General features: G+C 46.5%; 1 protein-coding gene and 1 pseudogene across 2 annotated transcripts in view; both read left to right on the top strand.

Moving 5' to 3' along the window:
- The window catches only part of MCF2L (MCF.2 cell line derived transforming sequence like), a 48,824-nt gene extending 39,451 nt beyond the window's left edge, over window positions 1–9,373 (top strand). The window contains exons 23-25 of one of the 2 annotated variants that reach the window (XM_075563405.1): window positions 6,556–6,668; window positions 6,753–6,874; window positions 7,245–9,373. In XM_075563405.1, the coding sequence (XP_075419520.1) occupies window positions 6,556–6,668; window positions 6,753–6,874; window positions 7,245–7,312 (303 nt within the window). In that variant the 3' untranslated portion in view covers window positions 7,313–9,373. Of the gene's footprint in view, window positions 1–6,555; window positions 6,669–6,752; window positions 6,875–7,227 lie in introns of both variants that reach the window. The other variant, XM_075563404.1, reaches the window with a different exon arrangement.
- A 9,576-nt stretch (window positions 9,374–18,949) lies between these two features.
- Window positions 18,950–20,039, top strand: LOC142461006 (hsc70-interacting protein pseudogene; annotated as a pseudogene).
- The last annotated feature ends 3,072 nt before the right edge of the window (window positions 20,040–23,111 follow it).

Below are 23,111 nucleotides of genomic sequence, written 5' to 3'. Positions count from 1 at the left end.
AGATGTAACCCACCCCCTCCCCGAGGCGTTTCCTCTGGTGGTAGTGTAACAGTGGGGTGATCTGGATCGTAGTGATGCATCTCTCCCTGGCTGATGCATTGTTCCACAAACTAATTCCAGTTGAACCTCGGGTGTGAGCGCTCTAGAACTATTCACTATTCAACTGGGGTGGGGGGGGGTCGCCTTTTAGTGTCCAAGTGCTGGAGTGTGTGTATGGGGGAACCCTAGCAAAGGTCATGTCCAATTTATATCTCCCAGCAGCTTTTGAAAATCATTTAATGTCCTCAGGTGGTCTTTTCTAATTTAAAGTTTCTGTGGTCTGATGGTGGTGTAGCCCACTACGCTTCCTAGGTATGCATTAGGGCTTCTTGTCTGGATTACTCATCCTGTCTGAGAGATGGGCTTGCTGATAGGAATATAAGCTTGTAGCATTTCATTATCAGGTGCTGCTATTAAGATATCGTCCATGTAGTAGATGATATAAACTCCAGGGGAAAAAATTGCTGACTGGTTCTTGAGACTTTTCCTATAAAAACGGACAGATGGTGGCACTGTTCACTATGCCTGAGCTACGGGCTTCAGCTGAAGTCTCTTACTTGGAGCTCTAGGATTTAACTAGGGATGGTGAACATGAGTTTTCATAATCAGCAGGATCTAAGTGGATAGTTTAAAAACAATCTTTTAGATCTATTTATCAAGGGCCATCCCTTTGGAGTCAGATTTGGTGAGGGAAGGCCTCATTGGAGGGCTATCTGATTGAATTAACTGCCCTTAAAATCTATGATCACAACGCCATTTACCAGACTTCTTTTTCATTATAAGCGCAGGAGAATTTCAAGGACTGAGAGCCTCATCATTATGTCCTTTTAGCTGCCTGTGAACTAACTCGTGTAGTGCCTGCAGTGTGTCTTTATTAAAGGACCACTGGTCTATCAATATGGGGTCATGGGGCTTCCAAGAGGGTTTAATGGGTACAGGCTTGATAACAGCAGCCCCCATTAAACATGTGAATACCCTAAGCCATAACGGTCATATTTAGGAGGGGTCTCAATTGGAGAAGGATCTCTTTGTTCATTTTTTCCAAGCCCCCCCCCCTGCCCCTTTGTACCCCATTTTCCTCGTCATGACTTGTGGCGTCGAATTTTGGGGAGGTGTGCACAGCCTTGCCCCCACTGTTGTCACAGAGCTCTCCCTCTAGGTGCATGGACGTAAGTCTGAATATAGGCTTCATTCAGCTGGACCGCCCTCCAGGTCCTGCGCACTGCGGGGGCTCGCCACGTTGCCACAGTCTTTGCTGAGTAATTTCTCCCACTTTCTCCAGGTTGCCTTCAGGAACAGTTAATGGCCTCACCTTTGGTCGTTGTTGATTACTCCTGACAGTGGCATCAGCTCCTGAATTGAAAAGCCCTGAAAACTGTTTCCCCTCAATTACTAACGCTATATAGGGCCATATTTGTCTATCCATAACAGCCTTCCAATACTCTGTGACCTATAGGCAAGTCCGATTCCTGATTGCTCTTCCAAAAGGAACGTCAGGAGTTAAAAGCGATTGGCCTACATGGTCTCTTTTTGATAGCCAGGGGGATTTCAGATTTAATTACAGCTTTAAGCTCCTCTTCAGAATCTTGATCAATAATTCCAGTAACACTTTGAACACCTTGAATATTTAGGCTAATTTCCCTCATAAAAGTCCTACTGCTGAGGTGATACATGGACTTTAATAATTGCTGGGGCGCTCCAGTGTTCATTGAACTTCCTGGCTTGTCGATCTACCACTGCCCTGAGGCCTAGGGCTGAAACTGTGCCCTCCAGTTTCCGTTGGGTGAGCTCTGAGCTGCCCTGCACCCCATTTCCCAACTGGGTGGCATTGACTAACGGGTTCCCTGTGCTACTGATTTTTAAGCAACACTGGCTTGCCCAATGGTTTCATTTTTTGTAATGGGCAGAGACCGGGTTCTGGGAGCCCCGCCCAGGGCCACTCCTAGTTGTGGGACTGGACAGCAGACATTGCCCATATTCTTTTGAAAATGTCTAACCTTTCCACAATTCAAACATTTTCCCCTTTGGTTTCTTTTAATTGGCCATAGCAGCAGCTGAGAGTTCAGCTTTATAGGTTTCAGATCCAATTCCCCTACAACTCTTAAGCTAGTCTAAAATCCCATCCTGTTCCTTGTAGGGGCGGATTTCAGCTTGGCAATCATGATTAGCATTGTCCTAGCTAGAGACAAGGGCAGATTTCCCGCAGTGTCTGCGTTATTTGTGCTTCTCTGGACTGCCTCCTGCAGATGGAACGACCTCTGTATAGGGCTCATCATTCTGCTAGCTACCGCAGTGTAACTAGGCCGCGTTTCTCCGGATGCTGCTACCCTTTTCCAAGCTCGCAAATAAAATAAGACATATTTGCCAAAATCCTTGCCCAGTGATCTGCAACTGGGCCTCCAAGGTGACAAAAGTCATTGTTTCCCAACTGATGCATCCCTACGGGCACATCTTGCTCCACGTTTTTTCAAGCTGCATCCCGCTCCCTCCTCCCACCAAGTGTGGTGTTGTAAATAATCCAATGGAGAGGGGCAAGTTTTAGTCAGTGCATTCCAGTCTGCCAGTAGAAGGGGCTCCCCCTCGGCCGGACACCTGATCATACCAATTACAAATGGGGAGTCTACCTTGTACCTGCCTGCTTGGTGCCTGTTATTAGCTTGAAAGGGAAGGCACTCTAATGCCTTTCTCTATATCCCTGGGAGTTTTCACATCTGGCGGTCATTCAACCATGTGATCAGGGAAGGCTAGTCTGGGCTCTACATTTCCTTCTTCTATGTCCATTTTTTCATTCTTGAAAGCACAGGTACCGGGTAGCTTTGTCTAACAGCCCGATCTTATCTTGAGAACCCTTGTCCTCTAATGTCTTATCGCCCGTGGGCTCTTGGGGGGTGAGCTGCTCTGCAGGTGCAGAGACTTTGGTCACAGGCCTGGATCGAAGCAGAAACCTTAGGTAATAAGTCAGTCTCTGCTTCTCCAGTTTTCTCCAAAGCTTCCTCATCAAGCTCATATTCATGCAGTGAGTCTGCTTTTGTAAGTTTGGGTTGCTCACACAAGACTTTTCACCAGACGGATGATTCTTTCTTTTCTTTCCCTGTCTGCAAAGGTTCCCTAACCATTTTACCCAGTGCTGAGAGAGCAGGTCTCCAGAGGGACACTCTCCCTTTCCCTGTGAGCCTTAATCACATTTGCAGCAACCTTTCCCCAAGTCCTTGGATCTAAAGTCCCTTCCTCGGGGAACCATAGATTACACACTGTTGTTTCCATAAGTGGGTGAGTATAAAACAGCAAGGCTTAGACTTACATACACTTTGTCTTGTGACCCTGTTACAGTGTTCTTAGCTCCCCAACAAGATTCTCACTTCAAAATAAATCCCCAAACTCACGTTACCTTCGGTGGAGTTTCATAATTGTTCTATGGGGCCCCTCCCCACAGAGCCTTCCTTCAGGTGCTTGTTTAAGGCGCCACTGGTGGGATCCAGCCCCGCAGTCAAATGGGTCCTTAGGAACATGTGCTATTAAAGAAATAAGGAGGCAGAAAATATAGGGCACAGGGGTCAAATCTTCAATGTCAGGAGAAGAACTATTAGTTTCTATAGTAGCAGGGCCTGCAAGCCTCCAGGAGGCAAATATACAACAGAATGGGCAAAGTCTGAGCTCCTCAGGGGAGCTTTGTAACTGTAGGAGACAACAGGAGGAGTTGGCTCCTGTCAGGGGAAGCCAGCCCCTAACACATCATTACAGGTCTGGTAGACGCAATTGTACAGCGATAATAAGATCATAGTAAAGTTATAGAGAGCATGAGAGATAAAAGTGAAGTATTGAAATAAATGGGAGTCAGACACGTTTCATGGTAGCATGCTCACCTCTGCCCTGCATGATGGTCCACATGGAGGGAGGGAGAGTTTAATGGTAGCCCCGGCCCCTTTTATATTCTCTGGGGACATACAAGCCCCCTAATTACAGGTGAGGACATAAGTCACGGGAAGGGGCTGTACTATAGGCAATACAGTAATGGGAAGGGGTGGTCTAGGGACATACATGCAATAGGAAGGGGAGGGATTGGGGGTATACATGTGACAAGATGGGCGGATCCTAGCTTCAAGATGGTGGCCTAACCTTGGTCATCCTTGGGCGGGTTTGACCTCTCTGGAGTCTCCTACAAGGAAACAGACAACTACTGTCCTTATCAGAAGGGAGGGGGCCCTATTTGTTGTGGGATAAACAGTGGTGACTACTTGCTCTAGATGGCTGATAGCTCTCAGGGAGAAGAACCCCTGACCTACTTCTGATGACCTCCAAGTATAGACATTCCCAAGCAGCTGTCTGGCATATATTTGGGGAGACAGCTTGGGAGAAATCCTTCTGTACCCCACAGGCTCCTTAAGTGATAAGGATGAAGGGAATCCATCTGCTCTTCAAGACAGGCGTCCTTTAGCCCTGTGTGAGGGCCAGACCCCTGTGGAGACGGCTTAGGATTAGCATTTTAATGGAGGACAGGGGTGGAACATACTCTCTATGTGGAGATTGTGTTCTTTCCGCTTTACCCGTTATCTTGTGACTGTGGAGGTCTTCCTTTAATAGTAGTGCTGGTCTTCTGAGCCCTGTGACCACAAGTGTAGAAATCAGGCTGCATACTTTCATCCAGGTTCTCAGCCTCCCAAAATGTACAATTCTTCTTGATATGATTGAATACTGAATTGTATGATGTGTGGGTGAAGTGCCAATAACACGGCTAAGAAGTGAAGCTGTAACAGATTTACCACCTCAGCACCCTACATAGTCACCCTCACTTGGACCCAACTGGTTCCGAGGGGGAGTTACTTTGGGTGTTCACGTGCCGGGGGCCCTGGTGACACAGTGGTTTACCAAAAGGCTGGTGTTGGAATCCACCAGCCAGACCACGAAAGGAACCTGTGGAGTGTGGCAGTCAGCTTCTATGACAAGGTCAGCCTTGGAAACCTTGCGGAGAAGGTCCCCTCTGGCCTCTGGTATCCCTGTAAGTCAGCGACCACTCCACAGAGGTGGCCTGTGTGCCAGAGTGACAGAGCAAGGAGCAGACCAGCCCAGAATCTCTCCTAGAAAGACGGACAAGTACTCACCCACACAGTGGGCTGCATGATGATCACGGCCTGGGGGCGGGGGAGGAAGAAGGAAGAAGGGAAGAGTTGGCATGGTCAGGGGGAGACTAAGGAAGACCCCTGAGGATGTGGTGCTCAGAGGTGCAAAGGAGGGCAGAACAGTAAAGGAAGAGGCAACAGGAAGTGCAGAGTTCCTGGGCAGAGGGAGAAATGTTTGGAGTGTCTGAGGCCAGTGAGGGGCTCAGTGTGCCAGGAGACTGGGGCGATGTGATTGGGGGCGACAGAGGGCAGCATGGCCACAGGAAGCCCTACCGTGAAGAGCAATGCAGATGACAAGCAACTGTGTCGTGCTACAGAAAGCTCCCTGGTGGCTCACTGCCTTGCCCTCAACTGTTCATCTCCAAGTAGGCAGCTCGAACCCACCCAGCAGTGCCACGGCGGAAAGGCCTGCCAGTCTATAAAGATCCCCATGTTGGTTCGACTGCTACGGAAGCCAAAGATCGTCCACAAAGATCACCCCCGCCCCCAAAAGCCCTCTGGAGCAATACTCCTCTTGCTGTAAACGAACTGGACAAGAACAACTCAGACTCTGGTAGAAAGCAGAACAGTTTATTGGAAAGGGATAGGAGGAAAGAAGAGACCTGCACAGGGACCAGCTCTCTGAGCGCAGAGAGAGAGAGAGAGAGAGAGAGAGAGAGAGAGAGAGAGAGAGAGAGAGGCCCCGTTTGCCTGCAGACTTGGACTTTTATGGAGTCGGGTAAACAAGGAGGCTGTGTAGCTGTGCAAGCAAGCAGGGACAGAAGCAGAACTTGCAGATAGCTTAACATTCTTGAACTTTTTCCAGGATCAGGGTGGGTGTCCTGCTTCCTGGGCCTTATCACGGCTGTTAATCTCTGATAAATGACCGGCGGGGAGGCTTCCGGGAATTTCCACAGCTTGGTTACAAAATGGAAGCTGCTACAAAATGGTTTCACTTAGGCTAAGGATCACCTTCTAACACACGGCCGGAGCTGCTGTGGTGGCAGCGGGTTTTGTGGAGGTTTCTCGCTGGAGAAGTGTTTGTCGCGGGGTTTCTTTATTGTCTCTAACATGGTCGTAAGATGACCCTCACAGCTTTCTTCCGCTAAGAGACCTGACCAACCTAAAGCTGACCATCTTACCAGGAATCCCCCGACTGAGCGGTAGCCGAAAGAAGCACAAATTGTCTGCTCTTGCTGCTGCACAAGTGGAGGTTCACACTCGTGTGGTTTTGACTGGTGGTGTGCAGCGTGTGTGTGTGTGTGTGTGTGTGTGTGTGTGTGTGTGTGTGTGTGTGTGACGGGCCAGGCCTGATGGAAGCGGATGTGGAGTCTCTTTTTGCCTGATGGTGTTCAGAGGAGGCGACGGTTAGACTGTGGACCCTTCTCAGGCCCCTCCCTTCTGTGTCTCCCCAACGTAGGTTCCTGGTAAATACCCAGTGGTGGTGGATCAGGAAGCAGCGGGCCCTGAGGTCCCATCCATAAGGAGTGGGGACACAGTGGAGGTGGTCCACGAGAACGACGAGGGACTCTGGTAAGAGGGGCCCCCAAGTCTGCTCACCTCTGAGACCTGTTGACTCCATGGGCTAGAGCCATTTGACACCCACACCCCTTCCAGGTATGTTAGGAACCTGACCACCAGTAAGGAGGGGTGGGTGTCGGCCAGCAGCCTGTGGACACTCATCGGCAAATCCAAATCAGCTCAGTGCTTGAGCAGCTCAGGTAAGAGTCCACACACCACACATCCCTCACTCAGACCCTCCTGTCACATACACCCCACTGACAATATGAGAGGGAAACATAAAAACATGCCGTCAGGTCGACTCTGATTCAGGGCCTCCCCCGTGTGCTTCAGAGCAGAGCTGTGCTCCCTGGGCTTCTCGGTGGATGATATTTAAGCCTGTCTTCTGAAGCACCTCTGAGCAGACTCTGACTTCCAACCTCTCAGTTAGCAGACTAGTGCGTAACCATTGGTAGCCTTCAGGGGTACCCCAAAAGAATAAAAAAGGGGTTCTTAATTGTGCTCTTAGAGGACAAAGCCCAAGCTGAGACAGACCTCCATCACTGATCTGTTGTTTTCCCTCCTTCTCCAGAGTCAGGCACCTGCTCCGCCTGATGAGCAAGTCCTCCAGCTGCAGTGAGAGCTGCAATGTCACCTTCTCAGACCTCAAGGGCTAGTGGTCACCAAGGTCAGGTTTCCGTCTCCTGTAGGCAGGACTCTTGAGCAAACTCTTGTCAAAGCCGAAGAGCAGTAGAACCAGCATGCGGATCTCTTAAGTTTTCTTTTGCTTGGGCTTGCTTAGTTTGATGAGAGAATGGTGCTTTTCCAAGAAAATCCTGAAGAAACGTAACAAAAACTAGAGTGTCCTGGAAGATCTGAATGAGGAACTGCCTGGCTGCCTGAGGGACGTGGAGATTCCAGGATCAAGGAAACATTCAGGAGGGAGGTTCTTGAAGGTTCTGCTGGACAGCCTCAAGGCCAGAGGACCCTGGGTGCCACAGACCAGCCAGTGTTCGCAGGAAGATTGCACCCAGGGGACACCTAGGCTTCCCGGATCAGGCTGCTTGCCAGCTAGTGGGTCACATGCAAAGAAGGCTGGGGACAGACTCCTGGGGACAGACTCCCCAGACATCCTTTTCTGGACACTCTCAGGCAGATGCACTAGTGTGTGTCTTTCTGAGCAGCTGTGTTCGCTGACGTCTCTGCTCTGGTGCTTTGTGCAGGAACGTGCATACTTTGGAAGCCATTTCCCGAGAGAAGTTTGGCGCTTCAATGACCCAACAGCTTGAGCAGAGAGCAGGGCGGGGTGGAGGGGGGACTCTTTCCTCCCTGACAAGTCGTTCTTTTTTTTTAATCGGGGTGACTCCCATGGCCATTTTTTGGGTGGTACTTGGGTCTCTTATCTTTACCAAGAATCACTGTGTTTACATACAATGACGATTTGATACTGTATTTGATACAAAACTATTTTTTTGTTACTGGGGTTTACATTGGAACATGTTTATACCACGGAATGATTTGGGGGGTGGGGGCCACTCTCTCATGGAAAATGACATTTCTCCAGAGGCTCTTTAGAACCTGGCTGCAGGTGAATGCAAATCTGGCCTTTCATGAAACCAGGCACTGTTTCCACACCAAGCAAGCAAACGAAACCCAGTCCAAAACGAAGGTGTTTCCCTTACATGCAGAGGCTTAATTTTCAAAAGAAAACGCGAGCTACAATTTAAAATGGGAGCCTTCTTTTCTACAACAAAAACAAAATGGGGGGGACTCGTTTTAAAGCGCTTCACTGAATTGGGATATTTGTATTGTTTTTAAAGAAAATGCAGTGATGCAGTGTCTGCAGGGCATCACCTGAACCATGCCGTCAAATAGTGCTCAGTGGGTCTCTGTGATTCCTGCGTAGTCTGCTCCTCCCAGCCAGACCTTTCTCCTGCTCAGAGAAGTGAATCTTCTTGCCCATGTGCTGTATGATAATCACGTTGAATTCATAAATATAAATGCGGAGAGTTTATTTTATTCTAATCAAGGCAGAACTGGAAAGCAAACTCTTCCATTTTACTGTGTGTGTGTGGGTGTGTGTGTGTGTGTGTCGGGGGTTGTGTGTTTCAGAAACAAATCCTGTTCTCTTGAAACACTTCATGTATCTGGTTGAGGCAGATATTTTTATATGTTTGTATATATGTTTATGTGTGTGTACATATATCTCTTGATGTAAAGGATGTATTTATAGTCTTCACGCTGCTGAAATGTGTCACTTTATTATCGTTTCCTCCATTAATTCTCATGTCCCACTGCAGTCTGGAGCCAACCAAGGTGATCCCATCCTGTGAGGATTCCGAGATACCGGCATAGGCTAAGAGCTACAGGGCTGCCCTCAGTCGGAATGACTGGGCGGCAGGGGCCAGGCTGTGCTAGCCAAGACCTCTTGGATTATGGTAATAAAATAGAAAACTTGCCAAGGCTCGATAGCTTTTCTTCTGACGTATAAGTTATTTGAAAAACACTGTGTAACATAATCCACTTAATATATTGTTCAGACCCAGTTTCTCTCATCTCAACATGGGTTTTTCCCTTTTTTTGGTGATCTCTTCCTCATCCAGGCACTTTAAAAACTCACATTTCATTCACTGTTACTCCTCCCTTCCTTTTTTTTTTTAAAAAACTGCTGATGTAAATAAAATTTCTCTATTGTATGTATGGATGAAATTTGAATAAATATAAGCATCTCCTGGTGTCTGCCCTCATGTATAAAGGCGTGGATGCTACAGTCTTGTGCTTCCAGAAATGTCTGTGAAAATAGAAGGAAAGGTGATGGCAGTTCTCCTAAAACAGTTTCAAGCTCATATTCATAATTAGTAAGATGCATAACACAGTAACAGGAATGAGACAGACAGTAACACCATCTAAGCAAGTTCATTTCCCCCAGGAATACAAGGATGGTTGAATATTTTTAATGCATGACTGGGTGTTATAATATTTCTAGAATGATACAGAGCCACCAAATGTCCCATATACTGTATTAAGTAATGTTATTAAAATTACAACAAGACTTAGTGGTAAAGCCACCAGCTGCTCCATGGGAGAAAGATGAGGCTTGCTACACTCATTAAGAATTACAATCCCCCAAACCCACAGGGGGCAGGGCTGCCCCATCTTCCAGACTCTGAGTCAGAATTGTCTCAATGGCAATGCATTTGGGGGGTTTGAGGGTTTTGTATGTCAAAAATGTAAATAAATGTATCAAAAGACATAGAAAGAAACAATTATAGTACAATTTGTAGCTTCTCAACCCAAACAGTGGAGAATAAAGGGAAGAGTAACAATCTATAGAATAAGGGAAAAGGTGGGGAAAGAGGAAGGAGAAAAACATGTTGACAGAAACACAAAATAAAATGGAAGAAAGCGGTCCAAATGGACCTTAATCACAATAAACATACTTACGTTAAGTGCCTTATTGATCCAGATAAGTCCTCAACTTCCCCAAGTTACAGTGACCTGCCCCCATGACCACCGGCTGGTTGGCTGTACAGCTCATCATTCGTAACATGTTTCAGGGGGTGCTGTGCTGATGTCATCATCCTAGGGGGTTCAATCACCTATTTTTAATTTTATGATTTAAAGTTCAAGACCCTGTGGGTTTTCAAGATGCTGATAGTAAAAGGCAGTAATAATGAAAACAAAACTACCCCCCACCCCCCAAAAAAACCAGGCTCAAACACAATTGTGAGGACGGCGCAGGACAACACAGTCTCATTGTGCTGCGCACAGGGCTGCTGTGAGGCAGGACACCTGTCTGCCCAAAAATTTGGAAACATAAAGTGCATTGAAAAAAATTTTAATTGATCAAGAAAAAGTATCCCCCAATGATTCAAAAACAAGACAAAAACAAATAAACATACAAGTTCAAAATTTTAAAAAGCAAATTAAATCTCAGCATTATAGAATATTGTTCAGGAATAGACTTATTGGGCAGCTTGAGTGGTTGTAAAAATTAGATGTTGTTTGTTCATTTTCCCCAAACTGGGACTTTCATAATTACTCAGTAATAAATGAACTTTTGTCTTTGCAAAAAAACAAAAACCTGGAGTAGGTGAATGACGGAAAGAGGGAAAGATAGCAAAAGGTTTTTAAAAGAAACTGCCAGGTAGCAAAGCACAACCTTGCTAGATCTGCAACCAACCTTTTAAAGTAAATCTCTTCCACAAAAGATTGTCTACACTCTATTTGGAAGAGCCCAAATGAAAACAATCTATGAACGTTGGTAACAAAGAGCTGCCAGGGTGAAGAAGAAGGTTGTGAGCATAAACGCAAAGCTTCCAAATGTGGCATCAGCGATAAGGCACTGAGCTGGGTTTGGCCAGATTACAAACAGAAAGAAAGTGTGTTCTATTGGTGGGCCGTAGCCCACATTCGAACTGTCCTGAGGAATGACCAGCACAATTGTGCAAAATAAAACAGTCAACAGTGCACAGGGGACTCAACTGCCCTCTCAGTGGATGAGGGGCAGAAGAGTCCAGAGTTTATCCAACAATCAAGTTTTATAGTACTGAGGCCTACAAGCCTGTTATCCACACACATTCAAATGAATAATGTGTTCATCTTGAATATCCCAAGCCCATTAGGAGGAATACCTCACAGGAAATACCAAGTATACAAGAGACATGAGATGCAAACCCCTCAAGTAAAAGGGGCAAGTGGTGTGATGCTCTTGGGGATAGGCATCTTTTAACCGTGTGGGCGAGGAGCCGGGAGCCTATAGGAAACAGCTTTACCTTAGTGTTTATGGGAGGTAGATGTGATGTGGGGAGACATCCATCCTGGAATCTGTGCATGTAGCCCCTCCCCCATATGCTGGACTGTGGAGGTGTGCCTCACAACTTGTGGGCCGTGCCCTGTGGCCACGAATGGGAGCAGGCCCTGTACACTTTGTTCCATGTCCTCAGTTTCCCACATGTTCCCCCTTGTGTCTGGTGCAGCTTGTAAGAGAAGCAACAAGTCTGGAGCCCGGGAAGCTCCCAGTAAATGAAGTTACCACTGTTTTGAATTTAGTAAGGCTGTCTCTACCCAATAGTGGACCAGGGCATTGTGGGGTGACTAGAAACTGGTGGGAGGATTGCACATTATAAAGCCTACGTAAGAGGGACTGTGTAACGTGGGGTTGTGAAACTGTACCGGAGACTCTTACAATAGGGGTGGGGGCTAAGGAACTCCGTCACGAATGTTCCGGTTGTGTTGAATCAGTGGTGCCCACGTCCAAAAGGAAGAAAAAGGCTTACCTGAGGCGATCACTACCCTGGGCTCCTGATGGGAGATCTGTGTTTGCAGGGGGTGACGAGAACTGGGGCGTTCTCATGCCCAAGGTCCCGTTTGGGAACATTCGAAGCAGGGTCCAGGTGGCTTACCGTTTGCGGCCCATTGTTACAGGTTTGTATCCACTCATTACTCTGCAGGGCGTTAGCCAGCTCTAATACTTAGCTCTGTCGCTTTCTACTTGAACTTTTCTTATTCCTTTCTATTGTTAGAGATTTGAAAGGCCACATTGAGTAGGTATTAGAGTGACATTTGAGGACCGTCTTCAAGTTCTTAAAGCTTTTTTTACATGTCAGGAGCTGACTGTGAGACAGTGTGAATGAACTAAAGTGCTGCCAGCTGATGTTGAGCGATCAACCCTGGTTGAAACGATGTAAAACCTCCGAGGCGGGATAAAAATTGGGCAGGATTTTCTATTGGGTCTGAGGGATTTCTCTAATCTTGTCCTGGTTGACTGCTTTATTTGCTGTCTTGTAAACCCTCGCTGAAGTGCATAGCCATGCCATCTTGTAGAGTGAGGTCCCCATGTCCGAGGTGATGCTAGTTCCCATCTCGTCAGGGAGCTGCATCAGTGACATCCGGTTTCTTCTCATCCTGGCCATGAACTCATTGCCTCTCTTCTGGGCCGCTACCCAGACTCTCGCCCTATCTCTGGGGGATAGAGTAGTTGTAGAATAATATAAATGTCATCCCTGGTAATATTGTAAGGCTGAAGGAGACATCTGAACTCGTTAATATAAGTGTCCGGGGTCAGAGGAGAAGGATTTTTTTTTTAGAGGGTTTTTGAGAATGGCCAGGTCAGAAAGAGAAACAGGGATATGCACTCTAACGAGTCCCTCAGCCGGACACCTCACAGAGCGGGAGAAGTGGGGCAGGGTCTAAAGGTGGAATTTTCAGGTAAAAAGAAGAGGCTTTTGAGCAGAGAAGGGCTGAGGTGTGAGGTGCTAAAAATGGCAGCAGAAGGGAGATGGGGAGATAGCATAGAAGAGAGAGGCAGGAGGAGCAAAGATGGTGACAAAGAAGGAGGGGTGGACAATGGAGAAGATAGCAAATCAGAAAGTTGAGGTCAGAACCTGGTGGGTCGGAGGAGGTGGAAGGGGGAAGTGACAAGTCTGAGGGGGTGGAAGGAGGAGAGGGGCCAAGGAGGAGACTTGAAGAAGATTGTAAAAGGAGGGGAGGAGAAACTTGAGGAGATGGAGGGGGCGGGGTGGAGAGGCTGGCTCAGGTGTGGGCAGGAATCATTATTAGATCGAAGGAAGAGTCCATATCTGGAAGAGGGGACTTCTGCTGAGCCCACAGGAGTTGGGAGGTGGGGCAGTTTTAGCACAGAGAGGGGTGGGAGCGAAGGAGGTAAAAGGCTTGGACATAGGGAACTTCTAGGTACTTTCTGTTATGCCGACCATCATTATCAAGGTCCCAGAGGATGTTAAAATCCAAAGAGCTGATTTCTGGTCATTTTGAGTCATTGTCTAGTTTGAATTGAGGCCAAATATGATTGCCACAAACAATTCATCATTTAGGCTTAATGACTGGGTCCAGACGCAGATGTTTAAGGTTAGTGAAGAGGCACCCCAAAGGCAAATTTCGGAATGGTCTATATTGGGTCCTTCCCATGGAGGGAGGGTGAGTGATATTTGAGCTCCCCGAGGAGAAAGGCGCCACAAGAGGCGTCTCCATTCAGTCCATCATACTGCGGGCCTGTGGAGGACGGAGAGAGAAGAAAGCAGATCAGGGGGGTATCCTCACGCTGAGTGCCACCTGAGCCCTAGGAGCAGAGAGTCCACCAACCAGCACCAGGCTTTTGAGACGGGGGCGTTTCTGAAAGGCTTTAGACAGAGGGCAGTGGACTCAAGGAAGTGAACCCCAATAGACACTCAGCCAGAATTAGTGGGTGTGTGGATGCAGTGGATACCCGTTTCCTCAGGTCCATGGATGGAGGCTGGGAAAGGGTGTTGAGGTCCCAGCACTGCACCCTACTAGGTTTCAGCAACAAAGAGTAGAAAACTTGGGCCAAAACACGGGTCAAGCTTCATTGGGCAGCGACGTCCGCCGCACTACAGCACGGTGAGAGTAGAGCTGATGCACAGGAGACGCGGACAGACAGACACTCGGGGGGTGCAGGCTGGTGGCGAGGGGTGGGAGAGCACCAGGTAGCCCGCTGATTGGCAGAGTTGAATGAGGCCGGGGTGACATGGCTTTGAGCACTCGTGGGAAGGTGTGGGGATGGAAAAAGCCTGTGGGCGAGAAGCATGGGAGGGAGCTGCGTGAGTTGGTCAGGTGCCATCTTACCCTGGGCCGGGACTGTTAACATGCAGAGTCAGGATTATACTGATGGGCAGCTTCGCATTTTTGAGCAGGAGAATGAGGGTAACTCTTTCTGTTTTCTGAGCAGAGGTCTCACAAGTTTGAAAACCTGCCTGACCCAGTAAGTCGGGTCCCAGCCTCTTGCTAAAACCATCTGTAAACTAAGGAGGGGCTCCCTTGAGTGGCTCAGGGGATGAGATTTTGTTAATTATCCATGGGGGTTGGTTTTAGGAACACCCAGAGTTTCCCTAGAGGTTAATGACAATCTAATTTCCTAGAAAAATCAGCCAGCGCAATTTGCATATCTGCAGAAAATTCCAAGAGTTTTTATCTGAGCCAGGGTATAAGGTGCAATTATAGTTGATGGACCATCCCTATTCAGTTATAGACAGACAGTAGTGGCGGCCCCTAGCAATCTAGCAATCTGCAGGGCTATTTGTAAGGCCGAATGACTTTGGGGCCTGGATGGCCCACATGCAGACACGCATGCTAATGTAGCAGTGGGGGTTATAGGCGTGTGAAAGATGACCAGGTGCATGCTTTTAAGTGGGTCAAGGTCATAAATCTGACCCTGGCTGGACACATTCTTCCACAAAAGGTAATGCTAGGAAGGGGGGGATTGAACTCCCTAGGGCTATTCAGTTGGGGACCCCCTTTTAACATGTTAAACAGACTTTGTAGCTCACATGTGGGAATGCCTAACAAAGGCTATACATAATTGATGTCCCCTAATAACGTGAAAATCATTCAACATTTTTAGGAAATCCTTTCGAATCTCAAGTTTCTGTGCCTAACCGTGGTCTGGTCCACTGCTGTTGCTACGTTTGTTTAAGAGCTGGTTGTTTGAGTCTTATCAGGAGCAATTATGAATTCTGCTTGAGAGATCACTTTACTCATGTGAACATGAATCTGTTGTAGTTTTCCACTATCGGGTGCTGCTGTAGTTACCCACCACACTTAACCCCAGTGTAACCATATTGTAGGAATTGGCCTGAGTATAGCCATTTATTTTGAAATTGCTGATGATGTGTCTAACCCCTACTCCAACTTCCCTTTTCCCATATATTTAGTTGTCACTTGTCCCTTATGCCTTTGTATCCAAGTTCCCCTTTTTCTCCATGCAGTGTGATGCCTCCGACCACCTATGCCTTGTTTATTTCAGAGTATGAAAAACCTCCCACTTTAAGCACTCATGAGTTCAGGAGAATTAGGCTCTAGCCGCCCCCTGACCGCCAGCTAATAAAGGCTTACCAACTTTAAGTTGCATGTGGGTTAAAAAAAAATTTTAAGTTACATATGGGTTAATTGATCTTGTCCAGGCAAGCGTGATTTCCCCATGCAAAGGTGAGTCACCTCTCCTGAGCCCACCTGAGAAGAAGGGCTGCCTAGGGGAGGCACGCCCTGAAGAGGTTCCAGGCCCCAGGTTACATCCTCTGACCTCGGGCGACCTTGGATAAGTCATCACCTGACCTATAAGCCTTCCAGATAAGTTCAATGGGCCCTCAGGTCTGGAGGGGAAAGAATTTCTAAAGAAAAAACCTGATGGTGATTCATAGAGGTAAGACGTCACCTGAAAGCTCTCCTGGCTGACTCGCTGGGAGGAAACGGTTTAAACTTGGTGTGACCGGTGAGGGCAGTGCGTGTTTGCAGCCATGTAGCTGGAGGCAGGCTCTGTGAACAGCCTGTGCGGCTCCAGGGCGTTGACTCCAGAGTCTGAGTGGGGCTCCACCTTTCTGTGGTGACGCAGGACAGCGTAACGATGACTCTGGTTCTTCTGGAAGTGGACCTGGATCAGGGTTTATATGATCGATCACACCTGGGTCAATACGCCCCTGAAGTACCGTGAGGGTCATGGGGAGGTAGCCACCGGTTTGGTCTCCTTTTGGGTGGGGGGGCTCCCCTCCTGTGTCAAGTGCCGTTCGGGGAGGGATTTCCCCAGGTTAGGACTCTGGGCCAGCTGCCTCCTCTTCCATAGCATTTGATATGGACCCTTAATTTGTTGCTTACCGATTGATCTTATAGCTGCAGCCCCTAATAATTGGCCTCTTGCCCGAAAACTCCTGTTAGGCCTCTGTTAAGTACTCATTGTTGTCTTCTTCCTCATGATCCAGTGTCTCTCGGTCTACATCACTGTCACTGCAAAGGTTTAGTGTCGTTCCTCTCTCTTCTCTCCTGTGACCATCATTGGTACCCATACTCCCATCGCAAGTCGCTAGAGCAACGGTTCTCAACCTGTGGGTCATGACCCCTTTGGGGGTCAAACGACCCTTTCACAGGAGTCGCCTAAGACCATTGGAAAACATAAATATTTCACAATATATGATTACATATTTTTTCGTGATTAATCACTATACTTTAATTATGTCTAATTATGTTCAATTTGTAACCATGAAAATACATCCTGCATATGAGATATTTACATTACGTTTCACAACAGTAGTAAGATTACAGTTATGACGTAACAAGGAAAATAATGTTATGGTTGGGGTCACCGCAACCTGAGGAGCTGCATTAAAGGGTCGCGGCGTTAGGGGGGTGGAGAACCACTGGGCTAGCGACCTTCTCTTCTCTACTCTGGGAGCATTTCTTGCAAGGAACCTTCTCTGAATTCCCTGCTGATGAAGTAGACTTTTCTATTTTCTGTCTCCTTTTGCTCCTCCATGCTACTAACTCCTGTCTGATCGACATACAAATGCAGCAGCTTCTTCCGAGTGCTGCAGAGATAGTTTTCTCGCTAGTTCCCCTTTTTGTCTCAAAGAAATGCTTTGGCAAAATGCTCAGCTCAAAAGTAAAAGCTGACAGCCCACTTTCTTCAGCTCCAAGTTTCCTTTCATTGCACACACTCCTCCCCCCGTACTGATGCCCATCTCCCATGCTAGATTTAGGTCTTTCCTGGTCCCCTTGTCAAAATTTTTGAAGCACTACTGTGTTAGTCTGGGTAGGCTAGAGAAACAAATTCATAGACACTTATAAGTGTATAAGAAAGAGCTTTATATACAGCCTTGTTTTTGTACTTATTATTGCCTCTGCATGTCTATCTAGATAGATGAGATAAACAATCCAGAGGAGGAAACAACGGGACTGATAGTTCCTGGGGGACATGGGAGAGGGGGAGGTGGGGAAATAGTGGGTGTTAACAAACCCAGGGACAAAGGAACAACAAGTGATCTAAAATCGATGGGGAGGAGGGCATAGGATGCCTGGTAGGGCTTCATCAAGGGAAATGTAACCAAGAGGAATTACTGAAACCCGAATGAAGGCCAAACATGATAATGGGACAAGAGGAAAGTAAAAGAGAATAGAGGAAATAACTAGGAGGCAAAGGACATTTATAGAGGTCTAAATACAGGCATGTACATATGTAAAATATTTATATATAATGATAGGGAAATAGATCTATGTGCATATATTTATATGTTAAGTATCAAGGTAGCAGACCGACAGTGGGCCTCTACTCAAGTACTTCCTAAACACAAGAACACTTTGTTCTAATAATCTGGTATTCCATGATGCTCACCTTCCTGACACGATCGCTGAAGACCAAATGGGTGCATAGCATATGTGGTGAAGAAATCTGATGGTGCCCGGCTATCAAAAGAGATAGTGTCTGGGGTCTTAAAGGCTTGAAGACAAACAAGTGGCCATCTAGCTGAGAAGCAACAAAGTCCACATGGAAGAACACACCAGCTTGTGTGATCATGAGGTGTTGATGGGATCAGGTATCATACCAATGTGAATGAGGGGGAGTGCAGAGTGGAGACCCAAAGCCCAGCTGTAGGCAACTGGACATCCCCTTACAGAAGGGTCACGGGGAGGAGACGAGCCAGTCAGGATGCAGTGCAGCAACGACGAAACATACACCTTTCCTCTAGGTCCTTAATGCTTCCTCCCAGCCCCCCTCCCCACCATGCTGATCCCAATTCTACCTTACAAATCCAGTTAAACCAGAGAATATACATGGGTACAGATAAAAGCTGGAAAGGCAGGGAATTCAGGACAGATAAACTCCTCTGGAGAGTAGAAATACCAGGAGGGTAAGGGGAAAGTTGGGGGAGAAAGGGAGAACTGATTACAATGATCTACTCATAACCCACTCTCTGGCGGATGGACAACAGAAAAATGGGTGAAGGGAGACATTGGTCAGTGTAAGACATGAAAAAATAATAATTTATAAATTATCGAGGGTTCATGAGGGTAGGAGGTGGGGGAGGGAGGGGGAAAATGAGAAACTGATACCAAGGGCTCAAGAAGAAAGGAAATGTTTTAAAAATAATGATGGCAACATGTACAAATATGCTTGACACAATGGATATATGTATGGATTATGATGAGTTGTATGAGTCCCCAATAAAATGACTTTTTGTAATGACCGAATAAAGAGGAGTTGACATCAAGGACTCAAACAGAAAAAAAAATAATTTATAAATTATCAAAGGTTCATGAGGGTGGGAGGGTGGTGAAGGGAGGGGAAAAGTAAAGAGCTGATACCAAGTAGAGAGAAAATGTTTTGAAAATGATGATGCAACAAATATACAAATGAGCTTGACACAATGGATGGATGGATGGATGGATGGATGGATGGATGGATGGATGGATGGATGGATTGTGATAAGAGTTATATGGGATCCAGCTGCCGGACCTGGAATCAGGCCACAGCCTCCTGAGCCGCGCCCTCTGCATCCCTCCGCCTGCCGACCATGGACTTCCGCAAAGTGAGCGAGCTGTGGGCCTTCGTGAAAATGTGTAAGCAGGACCCAAGCGTTCTGCACACGGAGGAAATGCACTTCCTGGAAAGCATGGGTGGTAATTACCACTTTCTACTCATAAAGCCAAATCAGAAGAAAATAGCAAGGGAGAAAAAAACAGATAATAGGAAGATGGAGGAAACCATAAAGACAGATGAACCGTCGAGTGAGGAGAGTGACCTAGAGATTGACAATGCAGGTGTGATTGAACCAGATGCAGATGCCCCTCAGGAAATGGGAGATGAAGGTGTAGAGATAAGAGATGATGGATCAAGCAAATGACAATAAAGTGACTGCCATTGATGCCCTAAGTGATGGTGAACTACAGAAAGCTATTGATCTAATCACTGATGCTATCAAACTGAATCCGTGTCTGGTCATTCTTTATGCCAAGAGAGCCAGTGTCTTTGTCAAATTACAGAAGCCAAATGCTGCCATCCGAGACTGTGACAGAGCCATTGAAATTAGTCACGATTCAGCTCAGCCTTACAAGTGGAAAGGGAAAGCACACAGACTTTGGGCCATTGGGAAGAGGCTGCACAGGACCTTGCCCTTGCTTATGAACTGGACTATGATGAAGACACTAGTGGAATGCTGAAAGAAGTCCAGCTGAGGGCCCAGAAAATTACAGAACATCGGAGAAAGTATGAGCAAAAACGTGAAGACTAAGAGATCATAGAAGGAATAGAAAGAGTTAAGAAAGCTCGGGAAGAACATGAAGGAGCCCAGAGGAAAGAGGAAGCTAGAGGACCACCAGGAGTTCAACATGGCTCCTTTCCAGGTGGCTTACCTTGGGGGATGCCTAGTAATTTTCCTGGAGGAGTGCCTGGAATGGGAGCAGGTATGGCTGGCTGGCAGGAATGCCTGAGTTCATGAGACTCTTAGGGATCCAGAGGTTCTTGCTACCATGCAGGATCCAGAATGTCTGGAGGCATTCCAGGATGTGGCCAAGAACCCAGCAAATATGTCAAAATACCAGAGTAACCCTAAGATGATGGATATCATTAGTACATTGTGAGCCAGATTTGGGGGTCAAGAATAATGCTGTTTGACAAATAAAACCCTTGCTGAAGGAAAAGCAAGCTAGAGCATTTATTGATGTCACAATAATACAAACCAGTGTACATCCAACCGTCTCATCAAGAAAGCTGGGGTGCTACAAAGACCACCCTCACCCTGCAACCTCAGTGTGTCAATGCCTACAAATTTGCATTACTAATCACTTTGGTTTTGTTTCTTTGAATTGGTTGGGTAAAACGGTAATGTATGGAAGATTTATCACTATCTTGAGCAAAATTAAGGCTTATTAAGCAGAGACAAATACAAGTCACTTAAATTGATGCTAATGAGATACATAGATGGCAACTTGAGGCATATTGATTTGTCCTAAGTGATTTATTTCTTCCAAAATAGATTGATTTCAAGATCAAACTTGGGACCTCACCTGTATTGTGGAAGGACCTCTGTAGGAACTGGGGGTGGTTGGCAGGACAGCAGCGGTCCTTCTACATTTTAAGTAAGATGAGCCCTTTTGCAGGTAACATGTACAGCTGACTCTGGTGACGGGATGGTTTCTGGAATGCTGCCATGGAGTTGGCTTGCTTACTGGGGGCTTGTACAGCTCTTATCACAACCCATCCATCCATCCATTGTGTCAAGCACTTGAGTTGACTATTCCTTAACTAGTGAAGATTTCTTTTTCTCCTATTTGGTTCTTCCTCAAGTAAAGCAATTACAGTCCCATGCCTGCTCCCTCTTTTCTAAAGGGGGAAAATAACACGCTTTCTACTGCTCATTCCATTCTTATTTTAAATAACACTGTGTATTGTTACTGTGCATCTGGACTTGAATTAGGTTTCTACCTAGCTTTCATTTTAAATGCTGGCATTTAAAGCCACAGATGCTAATCCTCTGCCCTCTGAAGAATCAACAGTGGTGGTAGTGAAGTAGGATCCTTGGAGTACTTTTCTGACATCATAAAGAAATTGATTCCAGTTTTAGACCTTAGGTTCCCAAACTTCTTTGACCTACTGTTCTATTTTCAGGATAAAAATTACTAAGTGCCCACTGATAATTAAAATCTTTTGGTATTGTAGCCCATAATCCCACATGCCCTCACCCACCCAGGGGGCAGTATTGCCCACTTTGAGAAACACGATTCTAAACCCTGATGCTGTACACAAGCAGATAGAAAGGCATGTAAAATTAAAATGAGAAAAGGCTGTAAAAAAGAGAGAGGGAGAGCTGTATGAACCCCCAATAAAATGATTAAAAAGGAGAAAGAGCTTTATATAAAGAGCAATTGTACATTAAGAAAACGTCCCAGCCCAGTCCAGAGCAAGTCCACAGTGAAATATTAGCCCATATGTCCAATGCTAGTCCATAAATTCCTCTTTAGATTCATGTAGCCATGTAATAATACCAAATGCAGGAAGATCACAAGCCAGTGGGTAGAAAAGTCTTGTAGATCCAGGGCTGGTACAAGCATCTCAGCACTGGCAGGGGTCTCCATGTGGCTCTGTCTGCATCAGTTTAGTGCCATTAGGCTCACTGTCAGTAACGTCTTGCAGGGAGTGAGCGTGTGTCCCATCTCCAGTGAGCTATTTATCTCCTTAGTGCCTCCAAATGAAGTCATCAAGCTGTGACCCAATGGACAGTCTAAACTCCACCCCTTCACTCTGAAGTCTCAAATTGACAACAGATTATGTAACTACCACAAGTACCTAGGTTCCCCTTTTTGGTCAGGTAGTGAATTCCTCTCCTTCCAGGTCCCCTCCTAGAAAATTCTTTTTCACTTCCCATCAGGAGAACTCAATTTTATGGCTTGTGCTTCTTTCCTTTACTCCAGTAATGGGTATTGCCTCTTTCAGGCCACCACCTCACCTTAATTATCTCATTAAGAATTTCTCCAAGGCTTTTACTACTGATTATGGGGTCAAGCCCTCCTCTGGACAACTACATACCATCTGCAAGTTTGAGTGACCCACCTTCAAGGATGGAGGCCCACAGAGGGAACTTTTAACCCTTCCACAGTCACTCAGGTCTGAACTGTGATCACTGGAGACCCAGGACATCCAGACCGGTTCCACTGACCAATGGCTTGATGTGGTAGAATCTCTGTTCTAAACAATACCAAATCAGCCTAAGTGCCAGGCAAGGAATCCAAAAACATGTCACCCATTTACTGTAAGCAAGTATCCTGGTGCCCTGCAAGTCCTTTTCTTCCTGTCCAAAAACCTGGGACTAATGACTATCACCCTGTTCAGGACCTACAAGAAGTCAATAAAACAGTAGAAACTCTATCTGCACACCCTGCTCACATGTAGTGAGTTTCAGTGAGTCTCCTGTATTATTCACAGTTTTGGACCTGAAAGATGCATTTTTCTCTATTGGCAGCAGCCAACCCGCCTTTTTTGCTTTTGAATGGACTGACCCCACAACCAGCGTTTCATACCAGCTAACCTGGACTCGACCTCCCCAGATTCAAAAATTCTTCCACGTTGGTCAGGGAGCCCTCGGCCAAGTCTGAAAGCCTTTTGCTTCTGCTCATCCTGACCTGTCTCTTCTTCATTATGTTGAAGACTTGCTACTAGTTGCCAACTCTTTCACTAGTTGCTTGGAAGGCACTAAAGATTTATTGTAGTTGCTACAGGGAAAGGGGTGGGGGTGGGGGCTGATACCAAGGACTCAAATAGAAAGTAAATGTTTAGAAAACAATGATGGCAATCTATGTACAACTACACTTGATAAAATTGATGTAGAGATTGTTATTAGAGCTGTTAAGAGCCACCAATAAAATGTCTTTAAAATAATAATAAATAAATAAAAGGAAATGCCTACTTAAAATTTTTTTAAAGGTATAAGATCTCCAGGGAAAAAGCCCAGCTGATAGAAATATCTGAGGGCCTGGCCCCAATCCCTACTATGCACAGCCTCCCCTTCTTCCCCGCAGAAGAATTCACTTTAGAGGACAGCACTGAAGCTACAGCTCAGGGACATGTCTGATCAGAGCACACGAGAGTAAATGAAGGGAGAGAAAGAGAGAGTGGAACAGATCCTGGCCCACCAAGCCCTGAGGACTAAATTCCTGCTGAGAGCAGCCAAAGCACAGAGA

This window comes from Tenrec ecaudatus, chromosome 11 (assembly GCF_050624435.1).
Source record: "Tenrec ecaudatus isolate mTenEca1 chromosome 11, mTenEca1.hap1, whole genome shotgun sequence".
Taxonomy (NCBI): domain Eukaryota; kingdom Metazoa; phylum Chordata; class Mammalia; order Afrosoricida; family Tenrecidae; genus Tenrec; species Tenrec ecaudatus.
This window is presented reverse-complemented; position numbering and strand designations above follow the sequence as displayed.